We start from the raw sequence: 18,446 nt of genomic DNA, 5'->3' as shown, positions 1-18,446 counted from the left end.
GCGTCGGGTACAGCTAGTGAAACACATTTTTCGTAGTTATGTTTGTCTTTTAAGAGTCCCCAAAAACACTTTTGCGACGGGCCACCGAACCTGTACTATAGTTGTGACGATTTCAAAACGAAAACTTGATTTTTCACTTCCGACACATTTCTGTGATTTCAATGATTGTACAATCATATTCGCTCAATGAATTTTGAAAATCTGTATTTTTCTAATGCAGCCTGCTGATTGGTTTCGTGGACTCACCAGAAGAACCTACATGGCACGGATACCTGTATTCGTTCCTTCTATTCGGTGCAGCCATCACCTCTACCCTACTGATGCACCACAATCAGGACACCCTCATACGAGGATCAATTTTACCCAGGTCTGGCCTGAAAGCAGCCATCTATAGAAAAGTGAGTCATCTTTCACAGATTCAGTTGATATTTCAAAAGTATTTTATAAAATCCAGTTAGGAATTACCTAAAAGATTTTTATGTGGACAAAATGAGATGCGTTCAACTTTTAAAATCAAGTATTTTTTCTAGCACTCTAGTTAGTTCATAGATGGTGTCGCTCAAAAAAATTAGACAACTGTAATTCAGCTAAGCCATCTATGAACAAACTATCTAACTAGAGCGTCTGTTCATCTGCTACTTTAATACCGTATTCCAATTAAAACGTGTAGCTGCAAAAGTAGGTATCTCCTATTGCGATTTTTTTTCGCAATTGCGTTTTTTTTTTTAGATTTTTAATTGCAATACCTAGGTAGGCCAACAACCCGAGACCGTCAGAGCTTCATTCTGGAACCCTAAATGGTTTAAACAAAACAGGAAAAGTTATCTTAACTCCTCTTTTTTTTTAAAGCGACAATTATGTGAATCTACTTTTGCAGCCATGCGCTTGAATTATTCGAATATATTGACAGGGGCGTCCCGAACTCAAATTTTTGAGTGGTCGGAAACTCTCAATTAGTTGACTGGAACTCCTAAGTTTTCCTAACGGTGATAATGTTTCCGAAAAGAGCTCCAAAGTTCACCAAATTATGATAATTTTCCAGAATGGAGCTCCAAATTTTGTCGAATGATGATAACTTTGCCGAATAGAACTCCAAATTTTTCCGAACAGACAGGCAAAATTTGCCGATTAAAGACATTTTTGGACGGTCACAATGACCTCCCACCGGGGCGTCCCTGCAGGCCCGACGAGAGGCCATGTCAGCCTAGTCGGAAACTAGGGGCCCGGACCATGGGAGGGGGGGGGGGCGTCACTGACGCGAAAAAAAGAAAGAAAGGGGAGAAAAAAAACAAAAGAAGGAAAAATGAAAAAGGGGGGGACAAACTCCAAATAAGAGAAAACATAAAGATTGAGTAAAATTTGCTCTATTGATATTTACTGCTGTCGCACTTAAAATAGAGTTAAATATTTTCTAGTAAATAATTGTGTTTTTCTCCCCCCCCCCTTTTTCTTCTTGTTTACCTATTGTCATTTCTCCCCCTTTTTTCTTTTCCTCCTTTTCTTTTCTTCTTCTTTTCTCTTTTTTCGGGGGGCGGGAGGGGCCCGGTGACATAACTGACAAGGGCCCTTGGCTCTCTGCGGCCCTGTATATTGAGTGTGTAAATGGGGTTCCTGTAAGACAGGGCCCAGTTCGGGTACCTCCTGTCATTCAAGACCCATGTTCTATGTTCGTGCAGGTGCTTCGACTGAGCAGTGGATCTCGACGTCACTACACGATGGGTGAGCTCTGCAACCTGGCGGAAGTGGATTCACAGCGCATCTTTGAGCTCGTCTGGAGCATCAACAGCCTGTGGAGCTACCCCCTGAGGATCGCCCTGACTGTGGCCCTGCTCTGGCAGTACCTGGGAGCGGCCTGCCTGGCGGGAATGGCCCTCATGCTCGTCCTCATGCCCCTTACCGGACTGCTCGCCGTTTACGTTCATCGCGTACAGGTTGGACAATTTGCAAAATTTCTTTTCTTTTCAGTTTTATCAAGGAACTTTCTTCGTAAATGATGTCTTTAAATTTTTAATAAATAACTGAAATTGTTTAGGGCAGCGGTATTCAACCAGAAGTAACTAACGATCTAATTTCCAAGTTCGGGCGAACACTAAAATCGACTTCGGGTGCAGGGGACGGGAGATTTATCCTCCTCTCGCTGTGCCACTGGTAAAATCTCGTTCGAAACAATATTTTCCTACTTTTCCTATTTTAAAAAATTGTAAAAATATCCATATCAAGTTTTGTGCGTAAACCCATCGTAATATTTTGTAGAAATTTTTCAAGAACAAAAGGTTTTTCTTTTCTTGAAAATTAAATATTGTGGCACTTCGAATGATTATAAAAAGTTTTGAAAAAAAGATTAAAATAACTCATGATTAAGAAGGTGAGCCTAGTTTTTTTTTCCAGTAAATAATGTTTGTAGTGGTACTCTGAAAAAAAGAAAAAAAAAAGAAAAAAACATGGTCCAGAATACTATCGGAATCGACCAAGATGGGTTTGAGATCGACCGATCGATCGTGATCGACGATCACCTACCTCTGGTGTAGGGGGTCTCAGGACTCTTAAAATGTTAACGCGCCACGACAAATACCCATTATTTAAAAGCCTGTACCTACATTTCTAAACAAGCTATGATTAAAATTTCAGTTTCAAATGAAAACTGAAAATCTTAAAGAAACGAAAAGAAGAAAAACATGATATAACATACATTCCAACAGTTCAATTTTACTGTGGGTAAAAATAATTATCAAATCGAAAAATAACTTGTCACAGCGTGCATTCCCTCTCTCTTACTGTAAAATGCATTTATATTTCTCATATTAAATTTTAAGTATTGCCATATACTTCCCTCAGAATTTAAACCTCAATTTAAGTTTTAAAAAAGTAGCATTATTATTTTTGATATTATAAAATTTACCAAAGTTTTGGCGAAAATGTTTTTTTTTTTTTTTTTGAGCAATCACGATTGCTTATTGTTCTCACTTGACTGTTTTGAGGTCCTTTGATTTTATTTTCCCACTGCCAGCCTCTGCAGCATCACCGTCGACCGGGTCGCTCCTATAGTGAAAGCCGTCTCCAGGTTGCATCCATACACACACGCGCATACATACACACACGCGCATACATACACAACTACACACACACACGCGCACACACAAATACATACACCTAAACACATACACAAACACATACACACACACAAACACATACACACACACAAACACATACACACACGCATGCATACAGACACCTACACATACACACACAAATACACACAACTACCCACATAGTCATGCCTGCACACAGACACAAACAAATATGCCTACACACACATACACATACCCCGCCCCCACGCACACAAACACTCATACACGCAACTACCAACACTCATGCCTGCACACAGACAGAAACACAAATGCCTACACACACACACATACCCCATACACACAAACACACATACCCCTCCCCACACACACTCGTAATTGCGAAAAACATAATTTGAATTCCAGATGACAAAATTCATTTTTTTTTTTAAAATTAAGTTTGGCAAATACACAGGTACATTAAAAGTTTTATGAAAATGTATAGAGAGCATTTAAAGATATCTTGCGCGCAAAACGAAAAGCTGACTTCTGTGAAAAGAGGTTTAAACAGCTGTTGCTAACAGTTATCCTGCTACAGATAGCTTACGTTTTTATACGATAACTCAAAAAGCCTTTCGCGTTAAATAAGGTATCAAATTGTTAAAAATTAATTATGCACAGCATAGACGTTTTCCAAGAACTGAATCTCATTCAAGCGGAACTAAAAACTATTCTCCTTGAAACCTTTTTAACGACTACTCAAGACCACGCATGTGCTTACTGTTAAACGCTGTTGCTAAAATTCCAAACATTTTAAATTCAATTTGTAAATTGTACTAAAATAAATCACGTTACAACTTTAGTACCTTACAAATTGTTTTAGGTGCTCAGGCTTTGCAGTACTGTAGTCGCCAGGCATTAAAATCTCAAATCAATCTCACCGACTTTGTGTCTATACTGCCCCTCGTATATGCAGTGAAGCATCTTGTAAGGTTCTAGAACAGCGTTTCTCAAACTTTTTTGACCGGCCGACCGATAAAAAGATATGAAAAAAATTCTGGGCATTTCCGGCGCATTTTTTTTTAAAGACCTTTACTTATATATTTAATACGGCTTGCAATAACATTTGAACACAAAGATAAGTACTCATTGCAATTATAATATTTAAGTAAATACATTTTTGAGAAAAATTGTAAAAAAATACACAAAGTAAGAGCTAAACATTAAGTGAAAAACATTAAGTAATAAAATTTCCGTGTTCTTATTTTTATTATGAGAACACTGAGCAATTCCATGTCGGATCAATCACCTTCTTGGCCTCACCATTTCCGATTTCAATAAAATTTAGCACAATAAAATTTCAATTAAATTTGTAGAAAACTAAACATTAACAGGATTATTCAGTAAGTTGCCGCCCTATAGCCAGGGCTAAGGCAGAAATACATGAAATACACCGCCAGCTCAGTCAATTCCAGCCGAGGACTGCAGTTTCGTGCTTATTAACACTCATCAGCCCGGCATAGGAGTGACTGAGCTGGAGGTGGTAAACAACTTAAGGAAGCCGAGAGTGTCAATATGCTACCAGTTTGTTTGGCACTCTTGGCTTCCTTAAGATGTTTTCCACCTCCAGATCAGTCACTCCTATGCCGGGCTGATGAGTGCTAATAAGCACGAAACTGCAGTCCTCGGCTGGAATTGACTGAGCTGGCGGTGTATTTCATGTATTAACAGGATTACTTATCATATGTGTGCTTTGTGCCAAATTTTTTTCAAAATCGTAAATGGTGAGGTTCAAAAACTTACTTTTCTTGACTGATCTGACACGGAATTGCTCATGAGTTTTTGCTGTTTGTTATTTTTCAATTTTTTCTTAATTTCCGATTTAAGTATTTTGCATAAAAATTGAGAAACCTTAAAATCTTGGTTTCGATTTTTGCCTCAATTTGTCCGACAAAATAGTAAATTTTGTTGTGTACAATTTAAAATGCAAAAAATAAATTTAAAAAAAACACTCGAAGTTTTATTTTTGTCATAAAACCATAAGATTATTTGATTTTATAAAATAATAAATTTAAATACTTTTGTCTACTGCTTCAACAGTGCCAAAAGGGGAAAAAAATAAAATAAAAGGTCTCCTGTGCTTTGGTTTCAGAGATCTGACGACATTCAAATACATCGCCAACTTTCCTGCAACAAAAAGTTAACCAAACCAAAGTATTTTCTGCATATCTCGAGCAAAAAATATTTTTGAACTTTTTCTCGTTTTGTAGGAATGTTACGGTGAAATTTGTAGACCGGTGTTCATATTTCCTCCCCCCCCCCCAAAAAAAGAAATTAGGCATTAAAAAAAAGCTACTGTTTATCTATTATTTACAAATAAACCTTTCGAAAAAATACGGAATACAGTAAAACCTGTAAAGTTGACCACCTTTGTAAGTTGACCACCTGCCTAAGTTGACCGCTTTTGTCAGGAACGGAATTAGTCCTATCTTATGTAATGAAGGAAAACCTCTGTAACTTGACCACCTCTCTATCTTGACCACCTGTCTATCTTGACCACGAATATACACCAGCTTTGGTTTGGAGTATTGTAAAAAACCCTTTGTAAGTTGACCACTAGGCAAAAGCATTAGATTGTACTAAAAGTTTCATCAGTTATGCCTCAAATAAGTAACCAGACATTTTAGAAAAACCTATGAATATTAATGTTTCTATAGAAAAACATTCGGCTAATGTTAAGTCACAGAAAATGAGCCAAACTTCAATAAGGAGTTACTTTGTTGAAAAATAGATTACCATGGTTACAAATGTACAAGAAAAAAATCAAATGAAGAATTTGAGTCACTTTTGACTCGTTATGAATTTTTAGGAATTGTTAATATCAAGTAAGTAGTTTTTCATAAGCAATAAGACTTTTTTTTTTGATCAATTCACAGAAATTTTAAATTTGTATGATACTTTATGCGTCGTTCTGGTAAATAATCTCTAAAAATATTTAAACAACATTTTTTCTTACATGAGATACACCGCCAGCTCAGTCATTTCCAGCCGAGGACTGCAGTTTCGTGCTTATTAGCACTCATCAGCCCGGCATAGGAAAGTGACTGAGCTGGAGATGGAAAACCTCTTATGGAAGCCAAGAGGGCCAAACAAACTGGTAGCTAATGTAGAATTAGCACAGACCAGCCGAGTGACCAAAGCAATGGTTCGGTTCAACTCGAAAATTGATGGCAAGGCATGGTATATTCAGTAAATTGCCGCCCATTAGCCAGGGCTAAAGCAGAAATACATGAATTTGGTGTATTTCATGTATTTCTGCTTTAGCCCTGGGTAATGGGCGGTAATTGACTGAATATAACATTTTTTCTCATTGTTTTAAAGTAATGTCAAACAATGAAAGTGAGTTTAAAGTATTCCAATTAGTTAAAAAATAAATGCATAAGACAAGAAATGACAAAAAATAAATAAATAAATAAATAAATAAAAATAAATAAAAGTTTTCATCACTACCCTCTATAAGTTGACCACCTGTCTAAGTTGACCAGCAAAGTATGGCACCGCAAGTGGTCAACTTACACAGGTTTCACTGTAGTAAAAAAAATAACTATAAAATACATTTCAGTTACTTAAAAATTTGAACCTAACAAGTATCAATGCTGAAAACACTCCAATTTTGCTAACTTTCAAAGACAAAAACCAAAGATTCTGATTCCCATAACTATGGCATCAGCCCAAAATATGTCGTGCAATTTTTGAAAATGATCATCATTATTATTTTGAATTGGAGAACTACTTTAACGCAGACAGGTAAAAATCGGAATGCAGTTAGAAGTTCTTCTCGAACCAGTCATGGTCAACCGGACTAGTGGTTCAGAACTAGTGATGTGCCGGATCGTTAAAAAAGTAGATCCGCGGATACGGATACGGATCATTAGTGTCAAGATCCGCGGATGCGGATCTCATTTTTTTTTTTTTTTTTTTTTTTTGCCCAAATCAACTATCCAAGTGTAAAATTTATTACGAAAGGTATTCCTGTCACTATAATAACACTGTTTCTTCAAAAAACGTCACCTACGGCGAAAATATAATAAAGACTATGATTTACCCTTTGAAGAAATCTCCGTTAAAATTGATGGAGAGTTGGAAGGAATGGGTCAGCGCAGCATTAATGCTTAAATGGAATGTGAAAAATTATTTCTATCTTGCTGCGTAGATGTAGGATACAGGAGCAAGAAAGTAAAGCTGCTACTGGATAGGCTAGAAACAAATTTTTTCATTTTATTTCAGCATAAATGCAGCGCTGACCCATTCCACCCAAATTACTCCGACCGACGAAATAACAGAGCCGGGATCACCTTTACAAACAGTAAATAGAGACTTTTGTCTCACTTTTTTTTTTGAAGGATGCCGGGAAAAACCAAAATGAAGAAAAACAGAAACCCCATATCAATACCAAATTTAATATTAAACTAAAAATTAAAAAAAAAAAAAAAAATGTCTCAGAGGGCCGTTGGCTTCTGAAATGATACCTTATAATTTAAATAGGGAATAAAACCTAATTTAAACGGAATTTAAGAGTCTTTTATTCAAATATTTAAAAAATTTTAGAATAGAAAAGATCTGTTTAAGATCCGTCAAAAAGTAACGGATACGGATACAGATCTTTATTTTCCTTCGGTTATCCGCGGATACGGATACAGATATCCGGAACATCACTATTGAGAATCTCTGAACTCAACTTCGTAACCACCGTAATGTTCAGCATGAGGAACTCTGTAAAACTTGTTTCTCTTCGAGTGCAGTGTTAATGCCAGGAAAACAACTTTCAGCGTTGCCCTCTCGCTATTTGCAGGTTTCGGGCTTTTCTAAACGTTTTCGTGCGAAGTTCTTGGTGTGAAAATTGGTCATTAGTCTAGTGACTCAGTTACTAGAGATGGACAATGTTGTTCTTTTTAATGATACGTTCATCAGATGATCGTGCATTTTTTTAACCCGTTCATTGAACTCGTTCATTTGAACGGCTTCGTTCATTTAAAAATGTTGCAGGTGATCTCTCCACAAGACATACTGACACATTTGAAATGTTTCATGGTATCAGTGGTATTTTAAGGAGAAACAATTTAAATTTAATAAAAGTAAGAAAATATGCTAATTTATTAACATGTAATCAAAAAATATTTTACTTAGATTTCAATGTATAAAGTTCATTTTTATTATTAAGTATTGGTACCCGTATTGTTTTGAACGTAGTAGAAAATTAAAAGGTCATTTGGTTCGCATATATGATTACAAATAATCGATGATGAATTTCCCGTCAATTTGCTATGCTTTGCCTATGTTACGGTTCCACGTTATGATAATTTGGTAATTTGCTCGTCCACGTTGGGATAATTTGCTGCGTAAAATGTTCTTAAAATTGGAATAGAAAAAGAACAAAATCGAATTTTCGAAAAATCGCTTCAAGGTGCACACCCCCATGCTATAAATTAATTCTGTGCCAAATTTCATGAAAATTGGCCGAATGGTCCAGGCGCTATGTGCCTCACAGAGACCCTGACAGACAGACATCCAGACAGAGAGACTTTCAGCTTTATTATTAGTAAAGAATAAAGTTCATTTTTACTATTAAGTGTATTTTATTTAGTTCATTTTTACTTCTTACTTGCCGAGGGCTAAGGTATGTGTTTCATTCTAAAAATCGTAGATTCGATTTCAGCATGGCACAAAATGAAATACAGTCGACTCCCGCTACAACGCGATTCGACTTACGCGAAATGGCTATAACGCGAGTTTTTCCCCGAGTAACTAATTTTAGGGTTAACGCGAATTCCTCGTCCGCAATACGAATTTTTTTGGAAGGAAGTATCGGTTTCGTTATTGGATCCTAAATATTGATTTTGTTAATATATTTTATCCCCATAGCGTCGCTGATAGCGGAAGTTCCCTTCACCACACAAGTCCACGCATAGCTTTGTCAGTGCATCAAGTAACCACTCGACATCTTTCTTTCTTTCTTTCTTCTTTCTAAATATTATAGTTTATGAAATGAAATGGCACCTTAGTTCACTGTTTCATCTAAAGTTTGTAAAGATGGGGAAAAAAAAGAAAGTTTCTGGCAAAAAAAAAAAAAAAAATAATAATAATAATTTGAATTTTTGGCATCTTGAATTCAAATTATGTTTTTCGCACTCACGAGCGTGTGTGTTTGTGTAGGCGCATGTGTGTGGGTGCGTAAGTGTATGTATGCATGTGTGTGAGTAGTGTTGTGTATGTGCGTGTCGTGTAGGTGTTCGTGTGTGTGTGTGTAGGCGTTCGTGTGTGTATGTGTGTAGGCGCTCGTGTGTGTGTGTAGGCGTTAGTGTGTGTGTGTAGGTGTTCGTGTGTGTGTGTGTGTAGGCGTTCGTGTGTGTGTGTGTGTGTGTGTAGGCGTTCGTGTGTGTGTGTGTAGGCGTTCGTGTGTGTGTGTGTGTAGGCGTTCGTGTGTGTGGGACATGGACGCCACCGCCCAGCAAAAGTGGATTCCGGGGGACAGTGGTCAGGAGCAGCCGCACCGCCGCCGGTGGACGGTGGTGCTGCAGCCCTGGTCCAAGCTGAAAAAGGAACCGGAACATCAAGAACGGTCAAGTGAGAACAATAAGCAATCGTGATTGCTCAAAAAAAAAATTAATAATAATAAGATATTCTGTACGCTGGAACAACTAAAAAGTACGCCGACGGTAGCACGACAATAAGTATAAATGATGTACGTCCATATAGTTTTATTTTATGTCCTTCCCAGCCATTGATCATTTATTTTGTGCATCTCAACAGTTTTTTACGTTGGATGAAGTAGCTTTTTTATTTTTTTAAGTACATTAAAAGTACAGTTCTTAATTATAAGAAACTTTAATGTATAGTTCAGGAATGCTTTAAAGTAGTTTCAGAGGAGCTTATAAGTGTCTAAAAGAATCTGGTATGTTTCAAGAAAATTTATATACATATCCTTTTCTACAACGCGAAATGTTTGACTTACGCGAAGAGTCTTGGAACGCATCCCTGGCGTAAGTCGGGACTCGACTGTAATTAAATTTAATTTAACATAGTCTCCACAATGAAAAATATATTATATCAATATTTCTGCAAGTTGATCTTCAAATTTACAAATGGCTTAATGGGCGCGTTTGCATTAACCAAAAGCTGTCTCACATGCACCCTCTAATGATCCAGCTTTCCTGATTGTTCCTTATGTTGGAAAACTAGAAAGTAAAGGACCCAGGATTCGATTGCTACGGTATTAAGCCCCCCAAAATGTGATTTCCCCCAAAAAATCACATTCCCCCCCGTGTCATATCCCCCCCCCCAAAAAAAAATTTTCAGCATTGTACTTGGCGCAATGGAACCCCTCCCCCCTCGTGGGTATTCTTAACCCAAAGATAAATAAGAAAACCAAACCAAAGCATAGAAGTATTTGCAGCAGGCAAAGAACCTTTATAACAAAAACAACTTAATAAATTTGCACTAACGTTCCTTGGCATATAATTTTGGAATAATTGCAGAAGGAAGAATAAGCAATTATTGCAAACGCCTTATTTTTATTCTTAATGCTTTGCTTCACGACTGTTCAAGTCAGTCTAAAGATTGTTTAAGAAAAATCATGGCAAGATTAAAGAATTAATTTTAATGTAATACGAAAAAGCGTGGGGTGCTGTCTATTTACATTTTTGCTTGGACAACAAAAGGAAGAAATTCAAGACAAGTGATAAGAAGCCCACCACGCTTTTTTGTATTACATTAAAATTAAGTGATTGGTCAACTACTATCATCCAAAGATTATTTTTCACTTTTTAGTTCATTTTGCTACGAAAAGTGTTTTTTTAGTTTTTTAAACTATTATTTTTTTTTCTGTTTTTTAGTCTTATGTTGGAGAATCATCAGGCAAAACTGCAATTATGTACTTCTTTTTGTAAAAGTCTTAGTTGGGACTTAATTGACGAAATTATTTATAAAACGAGTGCGAGGTAATATCTTAAAGTTAAATCAAGGGCACCCCGATGGGAAGCTACTGTTAGTCATCGATGTATGTTTGCGGAAATGATATTTATATTACTTTGAAAATTTGAGATGCATATTTGAATAAAAGTTTTGATCAACAATGGTCTGATCAGCAATGAATTTCCAATTGAAGGCTCACCTAAATTTTGGCATCAAATTAGTTAAAAACAAATATTTTTTCTTGTTCTAATTACCTTGGAACATTGGAACAAATTTTGTCTGATGCAGAAAAACTAAAGGTTTTTGTAGATATTTTTAAATAATTTTTGCATTTTTTAATGTATTTTTAAAATTTTTTCCTTTTTCACATTGTTGGATTTATGCCAAAATATTGATAAAAATGGGAGGGAACTAACAATTAAAAGAGTAAATTGATTAATATGATTATAGAATATTGCATTGTCATCTGGTCTGAGGTCGCGTGTCAAATTTCAAAAGAATCCGATCGCAGGCCAGTGGGCGAAATTTGAGCTGCAAGATTCCGTTACAAGATACATACATACAGGTGAAACTACTAAAAGCATGTTAAAAGAGAGAGAGAGAGAGAGAGAGAGAGAGAGAATCTATTTTTAGTATCTTTTGTAATTATTTATTCATAATTTTGTTCGACTATTGCTTTAAAATTTCGAAATTATAATGTTCATTTTTTACGTTTTATTAAACTGATTCTGCTTTTCTATAGTCAATTACAAATCAAGAATTCCGATTGAATATTTTACAAAGAAACGGAATAAATCACGTACTTTTACATGCAGTATTAATATATTTTATTTATTATTTTACACAGACCTCACGTCATAGGGACTGAACATTGCTCATAATTCAACTTAACTATAGTCTGATATAAAAGTTTGAAAGAAAATAAAAGCAGCATTCAATCGAAATTTCTTCCTTTTTTTAGAGAACACAAATGGAGTGGAAGGACTCCAGATTGCGGCAGATGAGTGAAATTTTAAACGGAATCAAGGTAAGATAGTTTTTGATAATTGTTGGATTCATTGGGGTCCATAAGGGGCAGTTGCATTTCTGGTTTTATACAAATGTTAGAAATAATGCAAAATTGGGGATGCACTCATGCTATATGTGTGCGCATATAAATTTATATACACTTAGTAATATGGTCATGACTCTCCTATAAATAATAATAGGTCTGAATTGTAACTGAATCCAACGAGACTCATGAGCAGGGCCGCCGAGAGCCGAGGTGGGCTCTTTTTCTCCTTGTCATTTCGGTTGTCAGGCGGTAAACTTGTCAGCTCCCCTCTCCCCCGCCCTCCCCGCACACACATTAAACTTATCAAATACATACGTAATACTTTAATTCTGAACCGGGACCCCCTCAAGGGACGGACCCCTAGTTTCCAACTAGGCTGACATGGCCTCTCGTTGGCCCTGCCCATGAGAAAAACGAATAGGAGCCTTCAAGTTTTTATTTGAAACTGAATAAAACTGCTCTTGACTCGTGCCGAATCAATTCCAGGCAGGTAAGCTGATTTAAAGTCAGCTACCCCCTCTTCCTCAAAAGAAATAAAACTACCTTGACATACCCAAAAGTTAACTTTTTGAAAAGCACTTTTCTTGGTGTATTGACACACGAGGCGCAGCCCGTAACGTGACATGTGGCTGAAAAAAATCGTTGTGGCTACGAGGTTTGACTCTCTTGTATAACGTAACATTTCAGAAGTGTGATATTGCTTTGGGGCATCGATACAAAACTAGCCACAAGTTTATAAGATCTGTTAGTTGGTCACATTAAATAGCGTAGCATAGGGATGCAAGTGGTAAGATTAAAATTTCGGAGGTAACAAGTACAAATGGCAGTAGAACCTCTCCTCTATCGTGGGGCAAGAGATGATACTAGTAACCCTGGTAGGTGCTGCTGTACAGCATGATTTAGGAAAAAAATCAATGAAAGTCTACCTAGGACCTTATCTTTAAATGCGTTTTACTCAGAACTTGAAAATGTCTATTTACATCCCTTTGCTTCTCACTGCCTCATATGTACTCATTAATGTGACCAACTATATGGTATTGCTCTGGCACATCGAAACAAAACCAGCCACGAGTTTATAAGATCTGTTAGTTGGCCACATTTAAATATGTACTCATTGGTGATTAAGTCGTTGTTTCTCCAGGTTCTGAAGCTGTTCGCTTGGGAACAGCCCTTCATGGAACGTGTGGGTGATGTCCGCCAATCAGAAGCCGTATCCATCAAGAAGCTGGCCTTTCTCAATGGCACGATCCTCTTTCTCTGGATATCGGCACCCTTTTTGGTAAGTTGTCGAACACTTTTTTGCATTTCTCCTTTTTTCTGTCACGGCCACAGACCTTAAACCACAACTGACTGGAGTTGATGAAATTAATGGATCACGTGAGTAAAGCTTCAAGAGCCATCTGTGCTGAGAGTACTGGAGTGAACTGCAAGCTCTCTTCTTCAGTTGCTGGTTGGAAGCTGAAAACTTTTTGTCACGTGATCTAGCAATTTTTAGATGACCGCTAAAGCTGCAAGAAAATCACGATATAGTCTGATCACCGATGAGATGGAATGGCAAACATCCGTCTTACAGGCGGAAATGGACCAATCTATTAATTTTCAAGAATGACAGCTTTTGAAGATGTGTGTCTTCCTCTAATTTAAGCAGAGTCGCATTAAATTAGCAAAATACGCGCATCAAGTTTTACAAAACGACGAACTGCGCCAACTTCGTTGGCATAGTACGCAAATTTGAGCTGTTGCCAAGTCATGACTGATAAGTCTTCCTCTCCCTTAACTCGAGAGTCTTCCTCTCTTTTAACTTGTAAATTTTCTTCTCTCTTGATTTGAGAATATTCCTCTCTCTTGACTGGTGAATCTTCCTCTCTCTCTCTCTCTGCTAATGATTCTATCTCTCTCATGATTTATGAATATTCCTCTCTCTCTCAACTGGTGAATGATCCTTTCTCTCTCGACTCATGAATCCTCTTTTCTCTAGATTTATGTGAATCTTCCTCCATCTTGGCTTGTGAACCTTACTCTCTCTGACTTGAAGATCATCCTCTCTCTTGACTAGTGGATCATCCTTTCTCAATACTTGTGGATCATCCTCTCGAGACTTAGGCATCATTCTCTCTCTTGACTTGTAGATCATCCTTTCTCCTGACTTGTGGATCATCCTTTCTCTTGACTAATGAATCATCTTCTCTCCTGACTTGTGGATAATCCTCTCTCTTGACTTTTGGATCATCTTCTATGGATCATCCTCTCTCTTCATTTGTGGATCATCGTCTCTTAACTAATAAATCTTCTCACTCTACTTGTGAAGAGTATTTCTCTCTCTCTATCTCTCAACTGGTCAGTCTACCTCTCTCTCAGATGATGAATCTTCCGCTGGCTAGAGTGTTGAATTTCCATTTCTCGCGAATTGAATTCCTCTCTCACAACTTGTGAATCTTCCTCTTTCTCGATTCATTAACCTCTCTTAATTTATGAATATTCCTCTCTGGTCTATCGACTGGTGAATCTTCCTCTCTCTCTCTCGATTAATGAATCCTCTTCCCTCACACTTTACGCGAATACTCATCTGTCTTTACATATGAACCTTTTTCTCTCTCGGCTAATAATTCTTACCCTCCCTCACTCTCTGCTAATGAGTCATCTCCCCTATCAATTTATGCCAATATTCCTCTCTCTTGACTAGTGAATATTGTCTCGATTAGTGAACCTCTCTCTCGACTAATGAATCCCCTTCCCTCTTGATTTACACAAATATTCCTCTCTCTTGACTTGTGAATCTTCTTCTCTCACGGCTAATGAATCTTCCTCTCTCTTGATTTGTAAATCTTCTTTTCTCTCGGCTAATGAATCTTTCTCTCTCTCTTGACTAATGAATCTTCCTCTCTATTGACTAATGAATCTTTCTCCTCAGATCGCAGTGAGCAGTTTCGTGACGTATGTGCTGATGGACGAAAAGAATGTTCTGGATCCGAGCATCGCCTTCGTCTCCCTCACCCTCTTCAACAAGTTGCGAAGCTCCATGTCTGCTGTCCCGCAAGTCATCGCGGAAGTTGTGCAGGTCAGTTCCTTCATTCCTAAACATCTTAGAGCAAAAGCCCGGGAGTGTCAGACCTATGTTATAGCATAAAGTCCCAAATGTTTTCCTGCGTAAGCATGTCACAGCAAATAAGAAAGGTTCGCTATTATTTAAGACGTGTCGCGCTGACTATGGCAGGAAACAGGTAGCGAAAGGTGCGTCAAAAAGTAAGCACCATTCAGTCATTGGCCGACCATCTCCGATTTGAACGAAATTTTATAGAGGTGCAGACATGCCTTTGGAACTAGCCTGTACAGATTTTCAGCTTCCAAGACCCAAATCATGAGGATATAGAATCAATTGAAAGGGTGGTGGGGTTCCAAAATGGCGGATCAGTTTCGCGAAACGAATTGCCATGTTCAGGCAAATCACCCATTTGAGGCCATTTTGGAGACCGCGTTCTTTTTCTTTTTGAGATATCCTAGATCCTCATGATTTTTGTCTTGGAAGCTGAAAATTTGCGTAGGTTAATTTCAAAGGCATGTCTGCATCTCTATAAAATTTCGTTCAAATCGGATATAATCGGGTGGAAACGACGAGATCACTTGACATGGAATAACTCAATGGTGACCTTTGAGCACCTTTGCTACCTGTTTCCTGCCAAAGTCAGCGCGACTCGGCTTAAATAATAGCGAACCTTTCTTACCTGCTGTGATGTGCTTACGCAGGAAAAAAATTGAGCCTTTACAGTAAAACGTAGACCTGGCACTCCTGGGCTCTTGGACTATCTGTTAAGTGAACGTTTGTCAAGACTTAATGCTCTCCTAAAAGATATGTGTCGCAATATTAAGAGACAATAAAACAAGAAATATTCACTGTCTATGTTTCTTATTCCAGAGCAGGATCGCCTTCAAGAGGGTCACGGATTTCCTGTTGAGTGACGAGATTAAGCCGGACGCAGTCGAAAGTGACACCACAGTGGGTACGTTTTCATTCTTCTTTTATAATTTTGACGAAAAATTCCGCTGGAATATTTCAATGGTAATCAAAAATACAAGCTGTAAAATTGTTGAAAAAAAGAAATTAACTTGAATTTTGAAAATTTGAATTCAAATTATGTTTTTCGCAATCACGAGTTGCGACAGGACCCTGCTCATTGGGGGCTGTTGTTTCTAGAAACGGCACCTGCCCCCCCCAGCCTGCCTCTCCTCATGGGCGGTTATGTGTGTATGGTTGTGTGTGTGTGTGTGTGCAGGCGTGTGTATGTGTGTGTGTGTAGGCACGCGTGCGTGCATGTGTAGGCTTGTGTGTGTGCGTAGACCTGTGTGTAAGCACATAGGCGTGTATGTATGCACGTAGGCGCATGTGTGTGTATGTGCGTGTGTGTGTGTGTATGAGCGTGCGTGTGTGTGTGTGTATGTATGAGCGCGCGTGTGTGTAGGACATGGACGCCATCGACCAGGAGAAACGGATTCCAGGAGGCAGTGCTCGGAGCCGCGCCCGCAGAGGGCGGTGATGCTGGTGTCCTTGGTTCAAGCTGAAAAAAGAACCACAACGTCAAGGACGGTCAAATGAAAGCAATAAGCAACCGTGATGGCTCAAAAAAAAACTTTGTTAGTATCAAGTTCAGTTTTTCCTTTTAGCCCATAATGGGCCACTGTAGGTAGACTTCAAGTAAGTTACCATAAAATTTTCAAAAATTCTGTCGAAAGATTATTTGTCCATCATTGTTATATTCTTCATGCATCAATATTACCACGTGACATCGTCAAAGTCTGCTTTAATTTGAAAAACATAATCCTTAATCTTTTCTATATTCCAGTAATGGAAGTATACATTCTTTTCATTGGTCCTTTTATGCCCTGTTTTGGTTTTCAAAGTTGACTGTTCACACAATTCGAGATCGCAAAAAGGGATCGTCACAAAATGTTCCCAAAAATTATTTTATTACAATTCGTGTAGTTTCATGAATAATTTTAATAGACTATACATTTCTGGAATAAATATTTATTTGCACTGGCCGTCTATAAAAGACGCCAGCATGACTTGCATTCAACCATAAAAATCCGGAAAACATCTAGTCCCGGTAACTCTGGGTAATAAGTTTTCTGCTGCACAATGATTTTACTTTTAAATTTAGTCCTATAGTAGAGTTATCTCCGAGTTAAGAAAGAAAAAAAAACTCACTTTCCTTTCCATTTCGGGGGACATAATGTCTTTATGTCAGTGTGCCGGCACTTAAGATGCCTCTCCACGAGTTTCTGAGGCAGTGGAACAACAAAAACGAGAGGCTGAATGCCGCACCGGAGATGACATTCCCCCGAATCCCCCTCTTCCCGTCAGAGAGGGGGGGGGGAGATAAAAAATGCGCCCTTCAATCTGTGCTTCGTTTCCTAGGCAACGCCGTGGAGATCGATGGCGGGAGCTTCAGCTGGGTCGGCGGAGAGCCGCCCTTCCTGCGTGACGTCACGATGTCTGTTCCTCGGGGGAGCCTGACGGCGGTGGTGGGGCGCGTCGGAGCCGGTAAGAGCGCCCTCTTTTCCGCCGTGCTGGGAGAGATGGTGAAGTGCGGGGGCGCAATCAGAGTCATGAAGGTGAGCATCTTGGCACTTAGTCGTCCGGCAGGACATTAATGTGTCCTTTCGGTAAAAGGCCGGCGACATATTAATGTGCTTTTTTTTTGCATCGGAACAAGGTCGCCGTCATATTAATGCGTTCTTTATTTATTATCAGTGACCTGTCATGGCTCGTAAATGTTTTTTTTTTTTTTTTTAATATTTTTTTACTGTCAGTGACCTGATTGAGGACGTGCGCAGAAATTTTGGAGCCCGTCACAAAGACTTTTCCGGACCCCGTCTATATTGTTTACTCCTATATTTCACACTTAGTTTCAAAAATATTGGGCCCTCTTCAGGCTCGGTCCCGGGCCAACAGGTGTCCCTTCTCCCCCCTCCCCCCTGTGCAGGGCCCGATCAATCTCTGAAATTAGGGGAAGCTTGATTTCATCTTGGAGCCCCCCACTTTTTGCTTGGGGAAATTTTTCAAACATTCTATGCACATTGCTACAACACTAACGAACGCTAAAAGTGCCAGCAAAATTCAGAGTTTAAGTCAATTCCACCTTACTGACTGACAGAAATTTCTTTATAATATATGTTGCCCTTGACTTCTCAGGAAATATGGGTAGGAACATGTTGAATTTTATTTGATTCTTCACAAATTAAATTAAATGCCATAAAAGTACATTTTAACAGAGTTGAATTAAATCTCACATTTGAAAATCTAGCTTATGGCCACAATTTATCAAATCTATAATTATTTAATTCTTTCAAACATTTTT

The 18,446-nt window shown here is 38.2% G+C and overlaps 1 protein-coding gene across 1 annotated transcript in view; it reads left to right on the top strand.

The window, feature by feature from the left end:
• The first annotated feature begins 272 nt into the window (after positions 1–272).
• LOC129222047 (multidrug resistance-associated protein 1-like) overlaps positions 273–18,446 on the top strand; it is an 83,600-nt gene continuing 65,426 nt past the window's right edge. Inside the window, exons 1-7 of the mRNA XM_054856465.1 lie at positions 273–398; positions 1,677–1,931; positions 11,998–12,063; positions 13,232–13,369; positions 15,002–15,148; positions 16,004–16,088; positions 17,504–17,700. Of these exons, the coding sequence (XP_054712440.1) occupies positions 321–398; positions 1,677–1,931; positions 11,998–12,063; positions 13,232–13,369; positions 15,002–15,148; positions 16,004–16,088; positions 17,504–17,700 (966 nt within the window). The 5' untranslated portion in view covers positions 273–320. The remainder of the gene's footprint in view (positions 399–1,676; positions 1,932–11,997; positions 12,064–13,231; positions 13,370–15,001; positions 15,149–16,003; positions 16,089–17,503; positions 17,701–18,446) is intronic.

This window comes from Uloborus diversus, chromosome 5 (genome assembly GCF_026930045.1).
Source record: "Uloborus diversus isolate 005 chromosome 5, Udiv.v.3.1, whole genome shotgun sequence".
NCBI lineage: Eukaryota > Metazoa > Arthropoda > Arachnida > Araneae > Uloboridae > Uloborus > Uloborus diversus.
Note: the sequence above shows the minus strand (reverse complement) of the source record. Positions and strands in the feature narration are given on the sequence as shown.